This window comes from Brachyhypopomus gauderio, chromosome 18, assembly GCF_052324685.1.
Source record: "Brachyhypopomus gauderio isolate BG-103 chromosome 18, BGAUD_0.2, whole genome shotgun sequence".
NCBI classification, from domain to species: Eukaryota; Metazoa; Chordata; class Actinopteri; order Gymnotiformes; family Hypopomidae; genus Brachyhypopomus; species Brachyhypopomus gauderio.
Window position 1 is genome coordinate 20,491,946 of NC_135228.1, and position 27,590 is coordinate 20,519,535.

The following is a 27,590-nucleotide window of genomic DNA, read 5'->3' on the forward strand; positions in this document are numbered from 1 at the left end:
TAATTAATTACAGGTAAATTAACGCACTAAAAAAATTAACGCATTTTAACGCATTTAACGGACGAGACACTTTTGCACCGTGGAATGTTTCTCAGTGCACGAGTTCCAGACATACAGATTATATGGACGCACAATAAGATCATGATGGATATGACTGAAGAGGCTACGCTGGTGGATGGGAAATTTAAATATAAACTTCCAGATGGAAGTAGGCTACAAACAAATATAGTGTTATTTACACTTTATGTAGGAAGGAGTTCGCTTATCACAGGAGCACTTCCACCCTTCGTTACCACCTCAACGCAAAACATGTTGCGGCTAAAGCTGGGCGTACGCTGTACAATATTTTAAATCGTGTACTCAGCTCCAGCTCAAACTGTACGACTAAATCGCAGGGAGAGTCGGCTCGTGGAGCTGCTTCAACAGTGCGATACTGTCACGAGGAGCGATTTGAATTTCAAACATGTTTGATATTCTTGCGACGCTGCGATTTCTGATCGGGAGTTGTGAATCGCTCCTCGTATACCTGTGTAAACGATGCACGACACGCGATTGAGCCGAAACGAGTGAAAAATCGGCTGAAAATGGGCCAAAAATCGCACAGTGTACGCCCAGCTTAACGCGCAGGTCAGTAATGATAACTTAGCTGCTAAATGTATTCCTAGTACGATAGGGTGACCAAACGTCCGTAATTCACATCCTGTGAGGAAATGTCCTGGTTTTTTAATTACCTTCATTGGACCATTAAGAACGAGGCTGAAGTTGGTTACTTATTCGCAGTTTGAGATTCGTTTGGTTACTTATTCGCAGCTCCGTATTCGGCGGCTGAAGTTGGTTACTTATTCAAAAAGGTTATGTTCACGATGCGTGTTTGCTGCGCACTTTGTTTAAAAGCGATAGATTAAACGTTACATTAAACGAGCGTAGGAGCAGACATTTAAGAGGTTATTGTTTCCCATACTGATTTTGTGAATGTAAAAAATAAAAATATAATGAAAGCATTTCATTTGTAAAATGGTTTCTATTTCAAGTCGTTTCAATTGTATGCAGTTTGTACATGATGATTGAATTCGTCAAAATTTCTAACGTAAGGAAACATGTTCTTAGATTTGAAAACTAAAAACACAGAAATGCTGTTCTAGAACACAAATAATCGGAAGAAGAAATACCAGCACACAACATGGCATATTGAGCAGTGGGCATATAGGTGACCGCATATTAAAGGGGCAGTTTCAGAGGATTATTGAAAGCCTTATTGATGGTGGGCCAGAGAAATAACAAATGCATCATGAAGAACAGGTCACTCCCTAAGAGAGGAACCTGATTTTAGCCTGATCCAACATTATTTTATACCTTAAATCTAACTGAAAACACGGCATATTGAGTAGTTAAGTGCACAGAGAGCGCACTGAAATGGTTCAGAGGGGCAATTTCAGAGGTGTGCTGTATGCCTATAAGGCGTCGGGCCAGACAAATAACACATGCATCATACATAACTAGTTCCTATATGTATGAGCAACCTGGTTTTGGCCTGGCCCAGAATCATTTTATGCCTCAAATCTAACTGGAAACATGGCATATTGAGTAGTTAAGTGCACAGGTGCAATGGATCAGAGGGGCAAGTTCAGAGGCATCCTGTATGCCTGTAATGTCTTGGGCCAGGCAAAACTCACTTGAATCATACATAACTAGTTCCTATATGTAAGAGAAACCTGTTTTTGGCCTGGCCCAGAATCATTTTATGCCTCAAATCTAACTGGAAACATGATATATTGAGTAGTTAAGCACACAGGTGAAATGGTTCACAGGTTCAAGTTCAGAGGCCTGCTGTATGCCTGTAATGTCTTGGGCCAGGCAAAACTCAAATGCATCATACATAACTAGTTCCTATATGTATGAGGAACCTCATTTTGGCCTGGCCCAGAATCATTTTAGCTCTCAAATCTAACTGCGAACATGGCATATTGAGTAAAGCGCATTGGTGAAATGGGTCAGACGGCCAAGTTCAGAGGCCTGCTGTATGCCTGTAATGTCTTCGGCCAGGCAAAACTCAATTGTATCATATATAACTAGTTCCTATATGTATGAGGAACCTGGTTCTGGCCTGGCCCAGAATCATTTTATGTGTCAAATCTAACTGCAAACATGGCATATTGGGTAGTTAAGCACACAGGTGAAATGGTTCACAGGGCCAAGTTCAGAGGCCTGCTGTATGCCTGTAATGTCTTGGGCCAGGCAAAACTCAATTGTATCATACATAACTTGTTCCTATATGTATAAGGAACCTGATTTTAGCCTGGCCCAGAATCATTTTATGCCTCAAATCTAACTGGAATCATGACATATTGAGTAGTTAAGCACACAGCTGAAATGGGTCATACGGCCATGTTCCGAGGCCTGCTGTATGCCTGTAATGTCTTGGGCCAGGCATAACTCAATTGTATCATACATAACTTGGAACCTGGTTTTGGCCTGGCCCAGAATCATTTTAGCCCTCAAATCTAACTGGAAACACGGCATATTGAGTAAAGCGCACAGGTGAAATAGTTCAGAGGGGCAATTTCAGAGGCCTGCTGTATGCCTGTTATGTCTTGGGCCAGGCAAAACTCAATTGTATCATACACAAGTAGTTCCTATATGTATGAGTAACCTGTTTTTGGCCTGGCCCAGAATCATTTTATGCCTCAAATCTAACTGGAAACATGACATATTGAGTAGTTAAGCACACAGGTGAAATGGTTCACAGGTTCAAGTTCAGAGGCCTGCTGTATGCCTGTAATGTCTTGGGCCAGGCAAAACTCAATTGTATCATATATAACTAGTTCCTATATGTATGAGGAACCTGGTTCTGGCCTGGCCCAGAATCATTTTATGTGTCAAATCTAACTGCAAACATGGCATATTGAGTAGTTAAGCGCACAGGTGAAATGGTTCAGAGGGGCAAGTTCAGAGGCCTGCTGTATGCCTGTAATGTCTTGGGCCAGGCAAAACTCAATTGAATCATACACAACTACTTCCTATATGTATGAGGAACCTGATTTTAGCCTGGCCCAGAATCATTTTATGCCTCAAATCTAACTGGAAACATGACATATTGAGTAGTTAAGCACACAGGTGAAATGGGTCATACGGCCAAGTTCAGAGCCCTGCTGTATGCCTGTAAGGTCTTGGGCCAGGCAAAACTCAATTGTATCATATATAACTAGTTCCCATATGTATGAGGAACCTGGTTCTGGCCTGGCCCAGAATCATTTTATGTGTCAAATCTAACTGCAAACATGGCATATTGGGTAGTTAAGCACACAGGTGAAATGGTTCACAGGGCCAAGTTCAGAGGCCTGCTGTATGCCTGTAATGTCTTGGGCCAGGAAAAACTCAATTGAATCATACACAACTACTTCCTATATGTATGAGGAACCTGATTTTAGCCTGGCCCAGAATCATTTTAGGCCTCAAACCTAACTGGAAACATGACATATTGAGTAGTTAAGCGCACAGGTGAAATAGTTCAGAGGGGCAATTTCAGAGGCCTGCTGTATGCCTGTTATGTCTTGGGCCAGGCATAACTCAATTGTATCATACACAAGTAGTTCCTATATGTATGAGTAACCTGTTTTTGGCCTGGCCCAGAATCATTTTATGCCTCAAATCTAACTGGAAACATGACATATTGAGTAGTTAAGCACACAGGTGAAATGGTTCACAGGTTCAAGTTCAGAGGCCTGCTGTATGCCTGTAATGTCTTGGGCCAGGCAAAACTCAATTGTATCATATATAACTAGTTCCTATATGTATGAGGAACCTGGTTCTGGCCTGGCCCAGAATCATTTTATGTGTCAAATCTAACTGCAAACATGGCATATTGAGTAGTTAAGCGCACAGGTAAAATGGTTCAGAGGGCCAAGTTCAGAGGCCTGCTGTATGCCTGTAATGTCTTGGGCCAGGCAAAACTCAATTGAATCATACACAACTACTTCCTATATGTATGAGGAACCTGATTTTAGCCTGGCCCAGAATCATTTTATGCCTCAAATCTAACTGGAAACATGACATATTGAGTAGTTAAGCACACAGGTGAAATGGGTCATACGGCCAAGTTCAGAGCCCTGCTGTATGCCTGTAAGGTCTTGGGCCAGGCAAAACTCAATTGTATCATATATAACTAGTTCCTATATGTATGAGGAACCTGGTTCTGGCCTGGCCCAGAATCATTTTATGTGTCAAATCTAACTGCAAACATGGCATATTGGGTAGTTAAGCACACAGGTGAAATGGTTCACAGGGCCAAGTTCAGAGGCCTGCTGTATGCCTGTAATGTCTTGGGCCAGGAAAAACTCAATTGAATCATACACAACTACTTCCTATATGTATGAGGAACCTGATTTTAGCCTGGCCCAGAATCATTTTAGGCCTCAAATCTAACTGGAAACATGACATATTGAGTAGTTAAGCACACAGGTGAAATGGGTCATACGGCCAAGTTCCGAGGCCTGCTGTATGCCTGTAATGTCTTGGGCCAGGCATAACTCAATTGTATCATACACAAGTAGTTCCTATATGTATGAGTAACTACTTGTGTATGATTCAATTGAGTTTTGCCTGACCCAAGACCTTACAGGCATACAGCAGGGCTCTGAACTTGGCCGTATGACCCATTTCACCTGTGTGCTTAACTACTCAATATGTCATGTTTCCAGTTAGATTTGAGGCATAAAATGATTCTGGGCCAGGCTAAAATCAGGTTCCTCATACATATAGGAAGTAGTTGTGTATGATTCAATTGAGTTTTGCCTGGCCCAAGACCTTACAGGCATACAGCAGGCCTCTGAACTTGGCCCTCTGAACCATTTCACCTGTGCGCTTAACTACTCAATATGCCATGTTTGCAGTTAGATTTGACACATACAATGATTCTGGGCCAGGCCAGAACCAGGTTTCTCATACATATAGGAACTAGTTATATATGATACAATTGAGTTTTGCCTGGCCCAAGACATTACAGGCATACAGCAGGCCTCTGAACTTGAACCTGTGAACCATTTCACCTGTGTGCTTAACTACTCAATATGTCATGTTTCCAGTTAGATTTGAGGCATAAAATGATTCTGGGCCAGGCCAAAAACAGGTTACTCATACATATAGGAACTACTTGTGTATGATACAATTGAGTTTTGCCTGGCCCAAGACATAACAGGCATACAGCAGGCCTCTGAAATTGCCCCTCTGAACTATTTCACCTGTGCGCTTTACTCAATATGCCGTGTTTCCAGTTAGATTTGAGGGCTAAAATGATTCTGGGCCAGGCCAAAACCAGGTTCCTCATACATATAGGAACAAGTTATGTATGATACAATTGAGTTATGCCTGGCCCAAGACATTACAGGCATACAGCAGGCCTCGGAACTTGGCCGTATGACCCATTTCAGCTGTGTGCTTAACTACTCAATATGTCATGTTTCCAGTTAGATTTGAGGCATAAAATGATTCTGGGCCAGGCTAAAATCAGGTTCCTCATACATATAGGAAGTAGTTGTGTATGATTCAATTGAGTTTTGCCTGGCCCAAGACATTACAGGCATACAGCAGGCCTCTGAACTTGGCCCTGTGAACCATTTCACCTGTGTGCTTAACTACCCAATATGCCATGTTTGCAGTTAGATTTGACACATAAAATGATTCTGGGCCAGGCCAGAACCAGGTTTCTCATACATATAGGAACTAGTTATATATGATACAATTGAGTTTTGCCTGGCCCAAGACATTACAGGCATACAGCAGGCCTCTGAACTTGAACCTGTGAACCATTTCACCTGTGTGCTTAACTACTCAATATGTCATGTTTCCAGTTAGATTTGAGGCATAAAATGATTCTGGGCCAGGCCAAAAACAGGTTTCTCTTACATATAGGAACTAGTTATGTATGATTCAAGTGAGTTTTGCCTGGCCCAAGACATTACAGGCATACAGCAGGCCTCTGAACTTGCCCCTCTGATCCATTGCACCTGTGCACTTAACTACTCAATATGCCATGTTTCCAGTTAGATTTGAGGCATAAAATGATTCTGGGCCAGGCCAAAACCAGGTTGCTCATACATATAGGAACTAGTTATGTATGATGCATGTGTTATTTGTCTGGCCCGACGCCTTATAGGCATACAGCACACCTCTGAAATTGCCCCTCTGAACCATTTCAGTGCGCTCTCTGTGCACTTAACTACTCAATATGCCGTGTTTCCAGTTAGATTTAAGGTATAAAATAATGTTGGATCAGGCTAAAATCAGGTTCCTCTCTTAGGGAGTGACCTGTTCTTCATGATGCATTTGTTATTTCTCTGGCCCACCATCAATAAGGCTTTCAATAATCCTCTGAAACTGCCCCTTTAATATGCGTTCACCTATATGCCCACTGCTCAATACGCCATGTTGTGTGCTGGTATTTCTTCTTCCGATTATTTGTGTTCTAGAACAGCATTTCTGTGTTTTTAGTTTTCAAATTTAAGAATATATTTCCTTACGTTAGAAATTTTGACGAATTCAATCATCATGTACAAACTGCATACAATTGAAACGACTTGAAATAGAAACCATTTTACAAATGAAATGATTTCATTATATTTTTATTTTTTACATTCACAAAATCAGTATGGGAAACAATAACCTCTTAAATGTCTGCTCCTTCGCTCGTTTAATGTAACGTTTAATCTATCGCTTTTAAACAAAGTGCGCAGCAAACACGCATCGTGAACATAACCTCTTTGAATAAGTAACTAACTTCAGCCGCCGAATACGGAGCTGCGAATAAGTAACCAAACGAATCTCAAACTGCGAATAAGTAACCAACTTCAGCCTCGTCCATTAAGACTGGATTAAACTTTCGCGAGTGGCCGTAGCGCGCGACTCCGCACGCGTTTATACATGACGCGTCACATTATTTGTGTTGTCCGCTCCCTGTGGTCGAAGATAAAGACTTACAAGAAGCGCTGCACATTGCGTCAACTGATGCAAGTTACGAACTACCGTCCAGGGGTGAGTTTCCCAAAACGTTCTTAGCGCCAAGTACTTCTTAACCTCGTACGTAAGAATGAGGTAATGAAGTACTTGGCGCTAAGAACGTTTTGGGAAACTCACCCCAGAAAGACAATGTCGAAGAAAATCCAGCAGCTGTATGATGAGGAATAGGAAGTAAAACAGGTTATTGTGAAGAGCGCCACAAATGTGGCTCTGACTGGGGATCACTGGACCTCTGTTAGCAACAAGAATTATCTTGGTGTGACAGCTCATATAGATGATGAATCTATAGATGATGAAGATCCAGTCATTTGCTTTGAGCATGCAGAAGACCACTTCTAGGCACTATGGAGATGCCTGTGGCAGAAGCCTGGGAAATTAAAGAAATTGCTAAAATGCTATTAAAAAACATCTTCTGATTTACTTAAATTCTTCCAATATCCTGAGCAAAACTCCCAAAATTAAACAACATTTTTGATCAGAATTTCCAATGTTCTGAACTGTTTTCTGCACACTACACATATATTGGTCTGTGTAGTAGACTGGTGGAAAAATAAACAAGATGTTGAAGTTTATGATTATGTTCATTGATTCATTCATCATTCAAACTTAAATTAATATTTCTCATGTTAAATACTGAAATGCGATTAAAATGCGATTAATTTCGATTAATTAATTACAAAGCTTCCGATTAATTCGATTAATTTTTTTAATCGCGTCCCACCCCTAATATATATATATATATATATATATATATATATATATATATATATATATATATATATATATATATATATATATTTATGTGTGTGTGTGTGTGTGTACGTAGACATGGCCAAGACGATTAGCTGCAGTTCAAACTGAGCATCATTGGTGACTGGTTTCTTGAACATGACAATGACTTCACCGTACTCAAATGGCCTCCGCAGTCACCAGATTGGGATGTGGTGGAACAGGAGATTCACATCATGGATGTGCAGCAGACAAATCTGCAGTTACTGTGTGATGCTATCATGTCAATATGGACCAGACACTCTGAGGAATGTTTCCAGTACTTTGTTGAATATATGCCACATGATTAAGGCAGTTCTGAAGGCAAAAGGGGGTTCAACCCAGTAATAGCAAGGTGTACCTAATAAAGTGGCTGGCAAGTGTATATATTAAAATAAATCATTGAGAACTATGCAATCATAAACAACTGTAAGCAATACAGTTGTGTGTGAGTAGTAAGTTTTGTTAACACAGTCACAAAATTCTGATATAGAAATATAACAGAATCACAGTTCTCTGGATATATGCCAACAGAATGGGTAGTAACAAGATGTATCTTGCATTTACACTCATATTCTTTTGCTTGGATTTGTCAAGCAATTTTAAATGTGAAATGTGAATATACAAAACAGCATTAAATATCTATGGCCTCTTCCACTGACATACGCATATTGGCATAGAGTCAGATCAGATCAGAGTGACATGTAGATCAGGAAAGGTCACAAAAGTTTACCTTTGGTTCCCACGGGCACATGCAGGAGTGAACTAGTTCAATAAAGCACCTCTGACTGACACATCATGTCATGCTGACAGTGACAGCACATACGGGCAGATCAGAGAGTGGTGTGGCACGCTTTCTTCCCACTAGCTTCTCAGCTTCCATTATTTTCTTGTTTTTTTTTCTATGTGCTTTTTTTTCATACTTAGTTTCCACACTCCCTCGTTTTGTTCTCCACCCTTCGTCATTGGTCCCCGTTCCAAGTTTGTTCTCTCGTTAGTCAGTGTATAGATACCTGGTGTTTTCTGTTCTACGTTGCTGGCCATTGTTATTCTAGCCCTGTTTGTTCATTCTAGCCCTGTTTGTAATTGTCAGCCTGATGTTGTCTATGTTTGTACAAGGTCTATTATTTTGAGATCATAGCCGTGTTGTTTTCTCATTCATCCATTTTCTCAAACATTATGTCTTCTGGTTTTATTTGTGTTGAAAATCCCGCTCTGCTCTGCCCAATCAGAGAGTCCTGCTGATGGTGACAGCACAGACTGGCCAATCAGAGAGTCCTGCTGATGGTGACAGCTCAGAATGGCCAATCAGAGAGTCCTGCTGACAGTCCCTCTTCATCTTTTAATCATTAAACATTTAACTGAGATCTCTATTACTCACCTTGTCACCTTTGACCCCTTGAAAGCCTTCAATGCCAGGACACCCCTAGTGAGCAAGAAATAAATACATTGCCTTACATTTTTAAATGACAAATAAAGGTACAAGATCTCTCTCTATTATGAATTTCACCAAACAAGCATACATGATAAATAATTTCTTAGTCAGTTCTTGAGGCAGGTACAACAGTAGCATGGTGGAGGACTCAAAACCTCCTTATGATCATTTCCTCATTTTAGCACATGGTGAAGTGTTAGTTCAGACGAGGGGTAAACGGCAGACTTCATGACATGCTTCACACACACACACACACACACACACACACACACACACACACACACACACACACACACACACACACACACACACACACACACACACACACACACACACAGGAAAATGCCTGGGGATGTCATTCAGCACAACGTATGTCTTCTTGGCACAGTCTAAAACACTGACATGTCCCGCAGAGTGACAGGGATACAGGAAGTGAGGTCGTCTGTCTGTGGTTTGTAATGACAGGCAGGGGGCAGCACTTTAATAACTAAATCTGCCCCTACTGTGCTCTTTTATTTGCAGCCAGTAGGGAGTCTTGGCTTCATGTTCCTAGCAGCAGGGCTTCCTGAGAGCTACATGCACACGTAAGGAGCAGAGCTCAGTTAGCCCATGTGCTGCTGCATCTGGTCCTGCACCTTCAGGACACGTCCCGACCTCGTAAAGCAGGCAATGGGGATGCTTTGATTGGACTATGCAGTCGGGACCCCTTCCCCTCTCAGCCAATCAAAGGTGATTGGACAGTTGTGATAAAGACACACTGATCCTGGTTGAGCATTGCAAAGCTTAGAAATGTTTATAATACACACGCTGCAGGAGATCAGAGCTTAATGATGTTCATATGGTCCCATGACAAAGAACAGAACTCAAAGTCTTTATTTAGAGGAGCAGTTGAATGTGACTTTTTAAAAATATAAATGTGTGTCTGATCTGTTTCTTTAAGTGTAAACAGCAAACCAGATGGTCATTTTGGGCCTCATTCATACACCAGCTATGATTTTAATAAATGATCACATACATAATACGTATAATTCATGAAAAAAAGATTTGGGCGTTTCCCCATAATGTTGCAGATGATGGAGGATTGTTTCTGTACAGATTAAGAGAATAATTATTCCCATTTGGCATAGCAGACAAGCTCAGCTAAGCTTTTTATTCTCAGGCTTTTGGAAAGCAGACATAACATTTAGAGGACATAACATCTTAGCAGGAGATGAAAGAAGTAGGCAGTACTCACTGGCTCTCCTGGGGGCCCCACCGGGCCTGGGGGCCCCCTGTGAATGTGGTACATCCTGCCATCTGAGCCTCTCACCAGGTCCCCTTCCCTACCTGTGAGAACCACGGTGCCTGGTGAGGCGTGAACGCTGGGGGTTGATGTTCTTCGGTCCTGACCAAACTTCCCTTCGGTGGAAGTTCTGGGTGGATCCTGAGTGGGTGAGCCTGTCTCCTCCCCCTCTTTAAACAGGTTGGTCTCAAAATCCACAGGGTCTGGCATGGTCTCTGGTGGACCTGCTCCTGCTGTGGGTTTCTTCGGGACGGAAGGAATCCTAACATCCAAATCGATAATAGTGTTTGGCAATGTTTTATCTGCTTTGATCTTCTCAGTGGTGATGTTCTCATCAAAATGTTTGGAACTAGCGTCTGGCTTGGCCCCCTTGCTGCCTTTAGCGTGGGGCAGGCGGGTTTTGTGGGGAAGGCCGCCGTTTTTAGACGGACTATGAGGGTCTGCCAGGTCGGTGTCCTCGTCAATCTCGAAGACGTCCCCGCGGCTCACGGAACTGGGTCGTCTGGAGCCTGTGGGGAGTGTCCCGTCTCCCCGAGCGAGTCCACGTCTTCTCAGACCCTTCACACACAAAGACAGGGAGAGTTTTGATTGGATGCAGCAGTGAACCGGAATAATTTTAGATAGCAGTTTCTAAACATTAGAAACAAGACTACAGTACATGGCTTTCTAAAAGTGATACTATACAGTAGCTGCAGGTGATCACTGATACTGTGATACTATACATACACAGTAATGAGTCCTGGTGTATTTGACTATAGAGAGGCACAATGACTTGTTTTGATAGATGTGACTGAAAAATTACCCTGATTATATCATTCAAGTGTAGAAGAATATTAGCTTCAAGATGCTAAAAAATCTAAAAGCCATAAAAAAATTTGTAATTTGTATACTTTGTAATAAATACTTGACTTTGTCAGGCCCATTTGTTAGGTCATGACATAGTAGGTTTTTTTCAAACTCTAATTTTTGAGGACAGTTTTGTCCTGGATATGACAGCTTCTGTCCCTGTAGGCCTGCATGTCAGACAGAGGTTGGGGTCTGGGCTACTTCCAAACTACTATTTGTAATTATAAAACAGCTAAAAATAAGAAACAGTGTGTTGGCCATGTTATCTTGGCCTCGAAAGTCACTGAAGATCTGCCCGATGGAGGCGACCCACAGGAACTCGCCACCTGATCTTTGTTGTAATTCCCCAGTTACCCACTAGAGGGCAAATCTAGGATGCTTAATCACCATGCAACCAAACACCTGCTACGAGGTTCCAGAAATGTAAATATTGATGTTATATTCATTAATATTGCTGACGTCTATGCATGATGAAAAAAAATCAATAAGTCATTTGAGTCACAACAAGCTCATGTGTGCAAACATTCCTACATCTTTTGCCCTTAGCATGCAAAACATAAAACTGCCTGTTCGAAAAGATCTGTGACCCAACAATGATAGATTTGAACATTCACTGACACAACATAGATCACACTGATTAGTTAAAAGGCTGAATGATGGATTTCTGGAAAATGAAAGGAGTTACCTATATGCTTAAAGCCCTCAGGCTGAGGAGACATTTTCTTACAGTCATACGTGCCAAGAAGCCACCAGGCTTTGCTGAGAATATATCTGACATGCTGTATGAGCAGGGGATGTCAGAAGAAATGCTAAGAGACTTTACCTTGATTGATGAGATAATGAGCCTTATTTAGCGCACAATAGCTAACGTACTAATGCAAGCACACAGAATGGGGTCCGTCTTGACTTTAAAGGGGAGCAGCCGCTGTAATTGTACATTACAGAGGTGCGTATAAGGGTGATCCACTACAGACAGAGGTGCGTATAAGGGTGATACACTACAGACAGAGGTGCGTATAGGGTGATACACTACAGACAGAGGTGGGTATATGGGTGATACACTACAGACAGAGGTGCGTATAAGGGTGATACACTACAGACAGAGGTGCGTATAAGGGTGATACACTACAGACAGAGGTACGTATAAGGGTGATACACTACAGACAGAATGACGTATAAAGGTGATACACTACAGACAGAGGTGCGTATAAGGGTGATACACTACAGACAGAGGTGCATATAAGGGTGATACACTACAGACAGAGGTGGGTATATGGGTGATACACTACAGACAGAGGTGCATATAAGGGTGATACACTACAGACAGAGGTGCGTATAAGTCTATCCTATCAGCAGAGCCTTGTGAGTTGACCAGAGCTTTTGGCAGTGGGCGAAAACTCAGTTTCAGCGAGGCAAAAGCAAACAAGGCCAGAGCTCTTTAATTATTCTGCAATGCACATATGTCTGGACAAACAAGCTTTTATGATGAACCACTGTACTTAGAGGACCATCCATACAGGATAAAGTGTGAAGATGTGACTGGAATTAAAATCAACTGCACTTATTTACGGCAAAAAAAAAACAGTAAAAGTCAAAAGGGCTCACAGTGCACACATTAACTGATGCTTCAAAAAAATAATAATTTATGTTGAACTGGATCTGCGTCAATGGCTTCTCATAAAACCAGACCACTGTGAGCCTCCCTCCCAGTTTAATGACCACAACCACAATGACCACAACCACAACTAGAGCTCTGTCTTCACAGGACAAGGAGACGGAAGAAGAAAAGGCGAGTGGGAGAAATTCTGCTTGATTTAATAAACACTCATCTAAATATAACTGTAACACAACTGCTATCATCTTGGCCAAGCTTCTTATGGAGGTTAGTTAGAAAACACTGAACAACAAATTAAACTTCTGACTACTTTATTTTGCCCTTAAACAGACATTAGGATCAAACACTCCAGGGTGAAGAGCTCTGGGGTTCAATGCTAATACAAGTACCCACCTTTCTCAAGCAATTGCTCTCTCCCTCCAACTGTACCAGTAAGCCCAGTAGAATCCACCACAGCAAGCATATCAAAATCCTCATGACTACGAGCCCAAACACACACCTGGAGATAACAGTGTGTGCTGTCACTATCCACAACAGAACACGCTGCGAACACAGGAGATCAGTTGCACTCACAAAGCGCTCACACCCCCAGTATGCCATTCACCCACCCACTCACACACACACATACACACACACGCACACACCTACACATACGCGCACACACACACACACACACACACACACACACACACACACACACACACACACACACACACACACACACACGCACAAACACGCACACGCACACACCCGCACACACACGCACACACATATACACACACAAACACACGCACACACACACACACACACACACACACACACACACACACGCACAAACACGCACACGCACACACACGCACACACATATACACACACAAACACATGCACACACACACACACACACACGCACACACACACACACGCACAAACACGCACACGCACACACCCGCACACACACGCACACACATATACACTCACAAACACGCACACACACACACACACACACACACACACACACACACACACACACACACACACACACACACACACAGAATCAAACTACTGGATTTCTTAAGGTTCTGTAAGTTTAGTGCATTATATGAAAATATACTTTTCATGGGACCCCACAAAGAGATTACAATAAAACAGAGAACACATTTATCCTCACACACATACAGTACTCTGTCAAAGGTCACACAAACGTGTCTCCTCGTGCCATGACTGCTTCCCTGTCTTTCCTTCTGTGTATGGAAAAAAAGATACTATCTCTTTATGAATACTATACTAATGCCTTTCTTACTCCTGGTTTTGGTTGGGGGGGAATTCCTGGGTTGCAGTGGGAAAATCAGTTGGAAGAATAAAAAGATTTATAAGGCAAGACTCAGATAGAAAAATGATCCATATGTCTACCACCAAAAGAGTTCTAGGAGGTTTCAGCTGTGTGAGATTTACAGAGACCTATGGCAGACTGAAGGTCAGAAGGCACACGGGCCTTTGGCTGACACCAGAAAGATGTTCTCACGTTTGCAGTTATGGTGAGGATCCACCGCAGCTTCTTCAATGGAGGCATCCCGCAGTAAAGGGAAAAGCCAAGTAACCTCAGTTTCCAGTGCCGAGCAGGATAATGGCTTCCAGAGAGCTGCACGTCCTCAGGGGAGATGGAGATCTCTGATGCTCATTCATTTTTTTCACTCTCTTGAATAGCCAAATGTTGGTAAGTGTTAAAAGCAGGCAAAACTACAAAAAAATGTGTGTGTATGTGTGAAAGAGAGAGGGAGAGAAGCAGAGAGAGAGGGAGATAGCTAATGAGAAGGTGAGATAGTGAGAAAGAGAGAGAGAGAGAGAGAGAGAGGGAGAGAGAGAGGGAGAGAGAGGCAGAGGGAGATAGCTAATGAGAAGGTCAGAGAGAGAGGAAGAGAGATATATAGAGAGAGATTGAGAGACAGAGAGAGAAACAGAGAGAGAGAGAAGAGAGGAAAAATGAAAGAACATAGAAAGACCACAGACACATCTCCCCATGCCACACCCCCGGTCCCTTCACATTGACCTTCTATGATTTATACAGCCAGTGTGTGCTGGCTGTTGTAAATCACCGTCTCAGAAGGGATAATTGTGAGTTTTAGAGCTTTGGGGCCAAGGGCACTAAGAGTGAGATTACCAAAGGACAGACTGACGGAGAAGAGCTGGAGACACAGGGCTGTCTGCAGCACGGCGCCCATGTTGGGAACATTACACAAACATTAAATGGGTACAGTCCTCATCATACCTATTGTCATGCATTAATAGTGTGGTCAACACCATATGGGACTTCTGATGGCCCATAACACTGATCTAGTCATATTAAAACAGTTTCCAGTTTATTCCAATTTAAGTGCATTTCTGTGGGCTTCGAAAAGAACGCACACAACCATTTCCAGGAAGCTTCTTATGCCAACATCCTGGCATTTGTGTTGTCCTGGTGATTGCTTATGTCATCAGTGACCACTATTGAGCATCAATATGACCACAGCAGTTCTGAGGAAAGACAGTGTAACTGTAAACAGGATTCCTCGGCTCTGACTTTGAGCCGCGTATTTCATCACACACCGTCCCACATGGCAAACGCTTTTGCTGGTGGACGTCGAGATTGATATTAATGCCTTCTTCCTCGTGTATGAGTGGTCTTCTGCTCAGACGAGCTCTGTCCTAACTTGCTCTCTGTACTCTGTCATTTGTTAGCTATTCCATAGTGCCAGGGGTTCTGCCAAAGGGTAACATATGTCTGAGGGATTTTGTGGATACACTATAATCTGCAAAAGTGCTTTGTTCAGCAAACAGTCACTAAAATACATGAGACACCATTTAGGACTTGATCTGCCTACGGGAGAAAATATATTAAAATTTAAGTGACTTATTAAATACATTTATTTTGGTGGGTATTTTGGTTTTGGTGGGACAACGAACATAGGAAAGCCATCTTTCTGAGGCAGACCATGTTTTTATTGTGAACATGTATGTGCATGAAAAGGAGGAGGGTGAGCAGAAGTGTGGAAGAGTTCATGAAAATGCTCTTAAGTGCTCATTTAAGTGCTCTTAAATGCTCTTTGAAGTGTTCTCCTATGCAAACACTGCATGTGGACAGAAGCATCCTTGCAGTGTTAGCTCTGTGTTAGCTTCAATCATAATATAGAATGTCAGTTTTCTCTCTCTCTGTCTGTCTCTTAGACACACACACACACACACACACACACACACACACACACACACACACACACACACACACACAAACATGCACAACACCTTCCCCAAACACCTACCCCCCCAGCCCCAATACCAAGGTTGAAACAAGGAAAATGACGATAGATCAATACATATCTTGGTTGCACTGTTCTGTCTCCTGGCTGATGTGTTTGTTGCTATGGCAACATATATTTGTGCAAGGGTGCGATGCCAATCTCTGGTCTACACAGAAACTTCATTTTCTGGAATTCCCGCAGACAGAATGACAGCATGAAATGAAACTCTTTACAGACGTGTTTGTGCCAAGGAAACGTTTCATATGTGACATGGGAAACTTTCTATTCCTCGACACTGGAGGCATCAAGAAGACATTCCACCATTACTAATTTAACAAAGTGTCATAACTCAGTTGTGTGTTGCAGAAAACCCTGTTTGGCCCTGGGGCAGCAGCACTGACAGGACAGCACAAGGTCTGGTGATACCACCTGACCTCTGGTCTTGAGAGGGAAAGGACTGGGTTTAGTGGGAAATCACCCCAGAATGTCCCAGAACCTCTGCAGTCATGATACCGGCCCTTGACCTCTAGAACTTTGACAGTACTAAACCCATTCCCAGCCCACTGCTGGGAAGACAAAACAATCTTGCACTATGGTCAAACCGGAGAGTCTTCAAAAAACATGTCAAATAACACATTCACTCGAAATGATGAACAAGTGCATATGCAGAAAGGCCCTTGTCAGAATGAATGCCAACGTGATGCATGTAAGACATTTGTATTTGGAAAGAAACCATTTTTAAGCCAACTGAACACGGCCCGCTAAAACATTTCTGCCACAGTGACTGTGCATTCAGTAACGCACTGAAGCAGAATTAAACCGACAGGTGAACACTGCCATAAACATCATTAGTCAGCTGACATAAAACTCGTGCATGAGAAAAGAACGAAACGAAGACAGGAAAGCTATTTATGTGCTGCCCTTTGACCCCTGATCTGTGCCCTGCTGTGAAAGACGCTTGTGGTATGTGAGCAATTAGAACAGCATGGACCAGAAGTGTGACCGACCCAACTCAAAGGCCTTAAAGAGGTGCAGCGCTCAGAGCCAGCCACCATAACAAACAACAAAAGAGCCCGGTGATGAAAAGGTCATGTTCAGGGGTTAAAGGTCACCCCCAGGAGTTGAAGATAATGTTTAGGAGTTTTGGAAAGGCGTCTGTGGAAAGACAAGCTGATCTGATGATATCCTGTTTATTTCTGTCTTTCTAAGTCAGCAACTCTTTGTTACACAACAAAACCCAGGTGAAAGGACTGGGGCAGTGGAAATAGCACAGATTGGGTTAGTATGTACAAACCCGGCTTATGCTCCTAAAATGTATTGCACATTGCTCTAAATTGGATAGCACCAACAGGGATTACATGATTAGCTCACAGAGAATTCATGTTCCTCTGCTAAAAGTGAAAGAGTGTTGAGATGTGTCCCCTGGCGTCTGGGCAGATTTCACTTACACGCACTGCACGTTCATCTCAAAAGCATTTCAGGGAAAGCAGGTCGAGAATTCATAATATATAGATAATATTGTTGTATCTACAATAAACTGCTTATTTTGCTGTGCAGATGAGTTGCCAGGAACATGACCTAAATCCAGCTCGTTCAGTTACTGTAGTCATTTGGTTGATTGTTTTGGAAAACTAAGCAAGAGCTGTTTGCTGGGTTGCCAGCACCCACATTTCACTGTATTTGTTTCCACATTACACATATTACAAATTTTCGTATTACTAAGCCAACCCAAATGCATATTTTCACTATATTTTTTCAATAGTGATTGACATTTCAATTAAAAAATTGCATAAGTTATTAAGTATTTAAGGAGTCAAATATGGACAATGCTCTGTTTATTTATAAAGATTAAAAAAACTTGCCTGCCGCCAATATTGCTTCCAGTTTAAAACCACAAAATTGTAATCTAATGAGCCCACCCCATCTCCATGGAGATCTCTGTGAGGATTAGTTGGGCGGAGCTCTGCATCTCATTTGGGCTTTGCTTCTCAGGTGTGCTTACATAAATTGGATAAATGAATGGTCCATTAGAATGAACTCGCGAAGTCTGACTCAGGCCTGTAGAATGAGTCAACTCACGGTCAGTGTGGTGCGGATGGCGTCCCTGTCCTCTGGATCAGAACCCTCCAGTAGGTCCTCCAGGTCATTTGAGGACAGCAGGAGCTCCTACATGCAAAAAACAACAAAATGGCAGTAAGGCATAAAGGAAGAAGAAAGCACAAAGCCAAGCGTGTCATTCTGCTTGAGGGATTGCTGAACTGCCACTGGGGTTGGTTGGGCTAGATGACGGGATGAGTGACAGGCCTTTACATATAGGTGCCTTACAGTCTGCCCAACCTGAGCCTGCCTGTCACAGCCAGATCAAATTGACTTATGGGGCGGGGCTTGTTTTCCATTGGTGTAGCATGTTCATGACTATGTTTGTGCTGTGTTTGTGTAGTGGGTACTGCACTACAGTGAGGACATATGTGTGGTTTCACAGGTGAAGCAGGTGGTGGTGTTTTACCTCTAGAACGTGAGTGGGTAGAGAGCGAGGAGGTTTGTGCACCGTTCCATCACACTTGGGTATAAAACCGCCACACTGATCTCTGGCTGCATCAGGGTCTCCCATCACAAACATCACCTGCTTCAGATCGCCCTGCAGGTTACGCGTGCGCACACACACACACACACACACACACATGCACGCACACACAAATACACAGACACAGGTGAGAGGTTAAAAACCAGGCTAATAACCAGGTCTCTGTAACACAGATGTTAAAAAACGCCCCACCAACTTGTCTGAGACCCTCCTGCCACACAACACACTGTTATTAACTCGTAAGAACAACCTACTTTCACTTTTTATGTATTAACCTCTTAAGTGCTCAGTTCTACAAGCCCAGGTGTAAAGGCCTTTAAGGGCAGCACTGCATTGTGGTGCCTGAGTTCAGTGTGTAAGTGTGAGTGCATTGGGGCTTGAATAGGGGGGGGGGGGGGGGGGCGATATACTGAATGAGGTCATTCCACATGCCGCAGCCTAGACTTCATGGCATATTAACTTTCCTCCAACATGACCCAAACAGCTTTTAACTTGTCTGTAGCAGCCCAAACGTCCCTCTCCTTTCCAATAAATTCCCGCAAGCTTTGCTTAAATCTACAAATTCAGTATTTCCAATAACCCAAAAAGTTGTAAAGGCTCCAGAAGAATTCACACAAAGGTGATGGAGACGTCTTGGCCAGAGGGTTTGTTCTCAGGAAGGTACTACTCACAGTCTTCTACCTGCTCCACCACACCCAGTACAACCACTCATAAGGGAACTCTCAATGTCAAGGTCAAGATCAAGGTCAGATGTGCTGGTGTTTCACGGTATTTTGAGCCCTTCAATCACACTGAAAGGCCTATCACTCTAATGAACCATGAGGTAGAATATTTGCCAGCAATCGTATCAAACGTCTTTGGCAGCAAATTCTGTGTCATAGCAGTAAGTTGCATGTCTCTCTGATTGGTCCACAGGGATCATGTGATGGAGAACACATCTTGATGTGGGGTGAATACAAACGCAGCTGCTAGGGGTGGTGAATGTTCCAGCATACATATGTTTAAACAGCTATTGCTCATAAACTGGCTGAGGGGGGGCGTGGCCTGCTGGAACATGTCTGGGGATGTCTTCATGTGTCGGGAAGTGTAGACGGGTGATATGATATATAACAGTGCTGTCTCCATCACTCAAAGCTCACCGGGCTGAGCGTGAGTGTGGTGGGTGGAGGGAGTCAGAACCACGGTTCCTGGATCTCCACAGCACACACACTCACACACACTTCTGTTTAATTCAACTCCGTCTACCTTAAGGGAACCACCCAACTCACATGTTTTCACACTCAACGGAATGGACGTCACCAAAATCTCCATGTAACTTCTTGTAAGCACATTTATTTATTTACTGTGGATATTTACAGGCTGATCTGGAATGCAGTCTGCTACACTGCTGCAGGGGCTCAGATCAATAACAACAACAACAAAACAATATGCAAATCAGAAAAGTGTGAGTTTTTTTTTTACTTCAAACGGTGTCTCAAAGCCTTCAACGATTCCTCCCACCATGACGAGACCGTCGGTCGTGATGTCCAGACCCTCCTGGTACGCCCAGTCCACACTCTCCACCATGGCACAGTCCACATAGAGCGCCAGCCGCTGTCTGGACACACTCAGTCCCACTCTGTGCCACTTCCCGTCAGACAGCACCGCCACGGGGAACCTGTGAGAGACCAAATCAAAGTCTCTGTTTTCTTTTGTCGATCATAAAAGACAAAACATATTTGAGTCAATGCCGTGAATTATGGCCCTGTGACATTTTTATACCACACTCAAGGTACCAAAACTTTGAAAACACACCGGGGAAGGACATTATTATATTTTCATAAGGAATAAGAACCACATTCAGTTCAAACCACCTACTAATGTGAAAGTGTGATTTATTTTCTGGTGCGAGTGGGTAACTGAGCGACACGTTCAAATATTAGTTCCAAGAGGTCAGTCAACCGCAAGGTAAAACTATGGTCCAATTTACACTCCGAGTCTCGAGGGTCTGGTTTCAATCAATCACACTGCAACATGCCATTAGGAGACCATGTCGTATGATAAACAATCAGTGATGGCTTCATGAGAAGAAGATGGAGGAGAAGAGGGTGGAGCTGGTTTTATCATCAGCAGCTTAACTCAGGGAGATAAAGCAGTGTTATATAACAGCTCTATAACACTTACGTTCCACAGCTTATAAGAGTAGCAGAAAGTACATGGGTAATTGTGTGTGTGTGTGTGTGTGTGTGTGTGTGTGTGTGTGTGTGTGTGTGTGTGTGTGTGTGTGTGTGTCTGTGTGAGAGAGAGAGAGTTTGTGTATGTGTGTGCATGAATGTGTGTCTGTACGTGCGTGTGTGTGTATGTGTGTGTCTGTGCATGCTCATGTGTCTGGGTAAGTCTGTGTTTGTGCATGAGACATGCAGTACATACAGGTGCATGTTTGTGTGTGCATGTATGCGTGTGTGTGTGTGTGTATGTGTGTGCGTGCGTGTATGTGTGTGCGTGCATGTGTGTGCATATGTGTGAGTGTGTGTATGTGTGCGTGTGTATGTGTGTGCATGTGTGTGTGTGCATCCGTGTGTTTAGATTGTGTGTATATATATATATATATATATATATGTGTGGACAGAAGGCGGAGCCTGACTCGTAGTGGCGCTGCTGCGTGCTGATGAAGGTGAAGGTGTAGGCGCTGAGGCGGAGCTGCAGGAGAACACGCCCATCTGGGCAGATGAAGGTCAGCAGACTGCGGTCCTCCCTCTGGAAGCTCCGCCCCTGCAGCAGCACACTGAACTCCTCACTGAACCTGAGAGCAGGAATACAGGACACGGTGCTGCTCATACACACCTACAGAACCGCATCAGTCCTACTTGTCTAAGACCAACAGAAAACAGCCAATCCTACAGCAAATGTTACTCCAGCAGTAATGTTGTAACCCCCCCCCAGGCAGGAACCTGGGTGTAGTTAGCGTAGAGGAGGGTGGCTGTGCTCACCTGGGGCCAAACACCTGGCGTAGGGGCAGGACGAGTGTGGAGTACTGTCTTACATGCAGAACTGGACACCTCTGTTCTCCCAGACTGACAGATGCATTGCTGCTGTTGGCCACCTGCCACAGCTCATCCAGAAGGTTCACGTCTTCTGCGTGAAGAGACCAGACAGGACATGGCAGCCACAGAACAACATGGACATGGTGCTACAATGGGCAGTTTAACACTCATATGATCACATCAACAGAATTCACCTGGGCAACATTCGCTTTGACATGCAAGTTTAGGTGCATATTCAAGTATCATCTATAGAATTCATTTAAAATGTGGGTTTTGTTCCCAAATCCCACCTGTAATTCATCTCACTGAAGAAAGAACATGTTCAGACCCCTCATTAAAGCTCACAGCAACAGAACGAGTAGAGCCCAGTTCTACGGTGTTACCCCGTAGAGCCAGCCGGCCGCCACCATGTCCTGTCTCTCAGATTGTCCCGTTTGCTTTTCGCTACAGGGCCCCACATTATTTTCAAAGAGCAAATGTATTTGTGTTAGTGTGTGTGTGTGTACAGGTACACACACTTGTGGATCCAGGTCACAGGGCTGGCTGGTTAATATGAACAGTGCAGTAGTAAAGGTGGTAAAATAGATCACTGTGATCCCCTCCTGAGGACATGTAGGACAGCGTTAATCGAACATGGACAACGTGGTTCAGCAGAAACAGCTCAGCGAAAGCAGAAAACACACCTGCTCTGATTGGCCCGTTTGACAGATCGGAACGTTTTCCCCTACGGTTGGCTAGGCTGTTGGTCCCATGTGTCGTGCTTATTGAATTAATCTAAAAGAAAGCTCTATTTAAGAGAAAGCCTTGAGAATCGGCACCGGGCCCTGAGTAAGTGTCATCATATCCCGCCTTTGGCGTCGCGGTTCCCATAGCACTAAGGACCATGTGGTTTTGTTTTTATTTTCTTTTAGTTTCAGATTCTGCGACTGGACACATGTTTTGTGTTTCCCGCCCATCAAATGGTCTCAGCTGTGTCTTGCCATGTTGGTCCTTATTACTTTAATAGCAGTCACTGTCACTTTTGACACTGTTGTAAGCTTTCCTCCATTCTTGGTGTATACTTAACACATATTGTGTTGAACCTATTCCACATTTTACTTTGTGTCGTTTTGTTTTTGTCCTGGTTTCGGTATGCTTTCTGATCCCTTTTCTTCTGGGTTTGCCCTCAGTAAATGACTCCTGCCTGGAGTCATGCCGTGTCAGCAAGATTCCTCCTTCACTTACATGCTTGTTCAGTGCATTCTGCTAAAGAGAACACGCAGTATTTTAACACTCAGACATGTTAGACATGTGGTTAAACTTAAAAATCTAGTACTGAATGGTGTATAAAATATATTTCGTATACAGCTGTGGCTTATTTTTAAGTATATTTTTAACAAATATACTCACACCTAAGTAGGAAGGAACTCTGTGTGAACAGCAGGTGAATCATTTAAAGCTGAACAAACACCCTGTGGGTTCACAACACTGAGATGGAGTAACAGGCCCGGTTCACTGATGATTCTAAGCACACATGAGAGTCTAATGATTTACATGCTGTGTAATGAACACAAAACTACGCCATGACGTCTCTGCCCCATAAACATATCTGTTCCTCTAGGATTACAGAATCTTCTGTTACTATACCTTTCCCCCACGTTTCACTCTACTCCAGTACTGGAAATTATGTTTTCAAGTCTCCAGGCCTTCAAGGATTTCCAGGACATGACAATTGAACATGCTCCAATGGATATGACCCATGTTTGTGTTAGTCAGGCACTCATTAACACACTCATATGACCCATGTTTGTGTTAGTCAGGCACTCATTAACACACTCATATGACCCATGTTTGTATTAGTCAGGCACTCATTAAAACACTCATATGACCCACGCTTGTGTTAGTCAGGCACTCATTAACACACTCATATGACCCACGCTTGTGTTAGTCAGGCACTCATTAACACGCTCATATGACCCATGTTTGTGTTAGTCAGGCACTCATTAACACACTCATATGACCCATGTTTGTGTTAGTCAGGCACTCATTAACACACTCATGTGACCCACGCTTGTGTTAGTCAGGCACTCATTAAAACACTCATATGACCCACGCTTGTGTTAGTCAGGCACTCATTAACACGCTCATATGACCCACGCTTGTGTTAGGCAGGGTCATTTACACACTCATATGACCCATGTTTGTGTTAGTCAGGCACTCATTAAAACACTCATATGACCCACGCTTGTGTTAGTCAGGCACTCATTAACACACTCATGTGACCCACGCTTGTGTTAGTCAGGCACTCATTAAAACACTCATATGACCCACGCTTGTGTTAGTCAGGCACTCATTAACACGCTCATATGACCCACGCTTGTGTTAGGCAGGGTCATTTACACACTCATATGACCCACGCTTGTGTTAGGCAGGCTCATTAACACACTCATATGACCCACCCTTGTGTTAGGCAGGCACTCATTAACACACTTATATGACCCACGCTTGTGTTAGTCAGGGTCATTAACACACTCATATGACCCACGCTTGTGTTAGGCAGGGTCATTAACACACTCATATGACCCACGCTTGTGTTAGGCAGGCACTCATTAACACACTCATATGACCCACGCTTGTGTTAGGCAGGGTCATTAACACACTCATATGACCCACGCTTGTGTTAGGCAGGCACTCATTAACACACTCATATGACCCACGCTTGTGTTAGGCAGGCACTCATTAACACACTTATATGACCCACGCTTGTGTTTGGCAGGCTCATTAACACACTCATATGACCCATGCTTGTGTTAGTCAGGCACTCATTAACACACTCATATGACCCATGTTTGTGTTAGTCAGGCACTCATTAACACACTCATATGACCCATGTTTGTGTTAGTCAGGCACTCATTAACACACTCATATGACCCACCCTTGTGTTAGGCAGGCACTCATTAACACACTCATATGACCCACGCTTGTGTTAGGCAGGGTCATTAACACACTCATATGACCCATGCTTGTGTTAGGCAGGCACTCATTAACACACTCATATGACCCATGCTTGTGTTAGGCAGGCACTCATTAACACACTTATATGACCCACGCTTGTGTTAGGCAGGCACTCATTAACACGCTCATATGACCCATGTTTGTGTTAGGCAGGCACTCATTAACACACTCATATGACCCATGCTTGTGTTAGGCAGGCACTCATTAACACACTTATATGACCCACGCTTGTGTTAGGCAGGCACTCATTAACACACTCATATGACCCACGCTTGTGTTAGGCAGGCACTCATTAACACACTCATATGACCCATGCTTGTGTTAGGCAGGCCCTCATTAACACATCGGGACCTTTTCTATTCTGAGTAGAAGTCTACAATAGCATGTTCACCAGGTTGCTGTACTTGACAGAAGATTAGACACTCTTGTGCATATTGAAATATTGCTCAACAATGTTCTGACAAGCAAAGAAATCGTTCTGCATTACAAGAACCTGATGTGCTGGTTATGGCCCACTTTAGATTTAATACCAACAAAGTCTATTAAGTAACACGACATTTCTATAAAGAAAAACTTCAAATTTACTCTACATTATCTTTATATTACAGCTTCATTTGAATGAATCAGTAGAAGGGGTTTATTTATATTGCATATCTATCAGCTCTAAGTACACATAACATGTATCAGTGGGTTGCATCGTTTAGCAAAAATATAGAATGAGAACCAAGGAAGAAAACAAAGTGAGACAGGCCAGCAGCACAAGAGAAGGTTGAAGTAACATGGACCCTGTTCTGAACCGTACAAACAAACTGTAAACCAACGGACTGATGTGCCTTCAGTCTGAGGCAAAACACACAGATAACATGATAACTGGAACAATGCAGGCCAGGTGTCTGTGGTGAACGGTGTGTTACTGCGTTACAGCACGAGGCTGTAATGCAGTCTGTGTTTCAAAACAAAAGCTCATTTTCAAAGTCATTTTAGTATGACCCCAGAGATCAGAGAAGTTCAGGGTCACAGAAAGTGTCCCGCGTCTGAAACAGGGCTTACAAGACTCTGGTACTGACTTTTTTTTTTACCACTCAAGCATTCTTTTGAGTTTTTCTGCGCACTGGTCTCTATGCCAAGCAGAACATGCCTCTCAGACACATAACGTCTGCAAACAGCCGTCCTGCGGCACGGCCGCCACACACAGGGATGGATCGGGGTGCAGGGGGGGCTTCTGAAAACCACCGACAACACACAGAGACACAAGCCTCAGCTATGGAGTAGAAGAGACACCTCTGCACGTGGTGTCTGGAAAGAGATCATGTGATCAGGATGTAACGTGTTAGCCTTAAATTAACGAGGATGTTGTGGAACGCAGTGCTGTCCGTCCAGGAACATGGCTTGAATTCACTTGGTGATGTGAACGCAGGTGACCTCCATCGTGGTTCAAAAGACCTTTTCCGAGAATAGGTTCTGCATCTGTTTGGAATGAGCAGAATCTACCTTGAGGCGAAGTTTTGCATTTGACAGCTGACAAATGAGCCAGAGCTGGCTGACACACATGGAGGCTGTTTTGTATTTTTGCACGTTCTGTTAGTAATTACTGCATTTGATTATAGCCACGTCTTTCTGGACCTTCAGACCTCACTGCACTGTAATGTCATCAAATGAGCGATATGCCACAACCACATCCCTGGTGAAAGCCCAACTTCATGCTAACACATGCCCCGGAGCTGACACTCCCATTCACACGGGCTTGATCTTTACTGAGTTATGTCTCATCAGATCTCTTCACATCCAACCGCCATATAGAGTGTGCCTGCCAAATGTGAATGTTCCTCAAAAAAACAACAACAAAACAAACAAAGAGCAATGTGAAGATATTACTGTGTATCAAGGACAATGTATAATGAGGGAGAGAAAGAGAGAGAGGAAGGGGAGAGAGATAAGAGATGGGAGAGTAAAATGGGAGGGAGAAAGGCAGAGAGAGGGAGAAAGAAAGAGAGAGAGACAGAGAGGGGGAAAACATGCTGAGACAGAAGGATTCTTCAGACAGACCCAGCAGCTGTGTGCTCTGTCTGAATACTGTCTGTTCTTCCCCAAGTCTCAGGTCTTCTCCCTACCCATAAATCACCACATGGCCTGTGATGTAGGAAGGAAAATCCATCAGTGGCCCTTGGTGAAAGGGGACACTTTTGAGGCAAAGTTTAGTCCACAGGAAAGTCAATCCAGATCATAAAAGTGACTGTCTTGCAGGGTAAACAAAGATGTCCTCCAAAGTCTTGAGTCTGCAAGTACTACTGCCAAACCAAGTTTAGAAGGACCAGTGACTCCCGTCTGAAGAAGACGTCCTACAGCATCAGCAGACGCCACATGGTCACTCCCTGATTGATCCACAGTGTTAAGGACAATAATATCCTGCACCTACTCCAGAGGCTGTAGACTGAAGGACATCTTCTTCCTGCACACCCCTCTCTGCCCCACCAATCAGACATAAACATGCAAATTGAACCATTTTTTGTAAGAGATGCAATGTAACTGCCATCTTGGTTAATTCCCTGGTCACTTCCCGCCAGGACTATTGTAATTCTCTTTTGTTCGGTCTCCCGCTCAAATCCCTCCATAAGCTACAACTGGTTCAGAATGCTGCTGCCCGTGTCATATCTAGAACCTCATCATTTCATCACATTAGTGTCATATCTAGAACCCATCCTTTCATCACATTAGTGGCATATCTAGAACCCACCCTTTTATCGCATTAGTGTCATA

At 43.4% G+C, this 27,590-nt stretch overlaps 1 protein-coding gene across 2 annotated transcripts in view; it reads right to left on the reverse strand.

Annotated features, from left to right (window-relative positions):
* LOC143481897 (uncharacterized) overlaps positions 1-27,590 on the reverse strand; it is a 102,051-nt gene that overhangs the window by 35,032 nt on the left and 39,429 nt on the right. For both annotated transcript variants that reach the window (XM_076980081.1, XM_076980082.1), the window contains exons 2-8: positions 21,786-21,930; positions 21,440-21,598; positions 20,278-20,473; positions 18,739-18,870; positions 18,312-18,398; positions 10,449-11,054; positions 9,161-9,205 (exon numbers count right to left, since the gene is read on the reverse strand). In XM_076980081.1, coding sequence (XP_076836196.1) covers positions 9,161-9,205; positions 10,449-11,054; positions 18,312-18,398; positions 18,739-18,870; positions 20,278-20,473; positions 21,440-21,598; positions 21,786-21,930 — 1,370 coding nt within the window. The remainder of the gene's footprint in view (positions 1-9,160; positions 9,206-10,448; positions 11,055-18,311; positions 18,399-18,738; positions 18,871-20,277; positions 20,474-21,439; positions 21,599-21,785; positions 21,931-27,590) is intronic.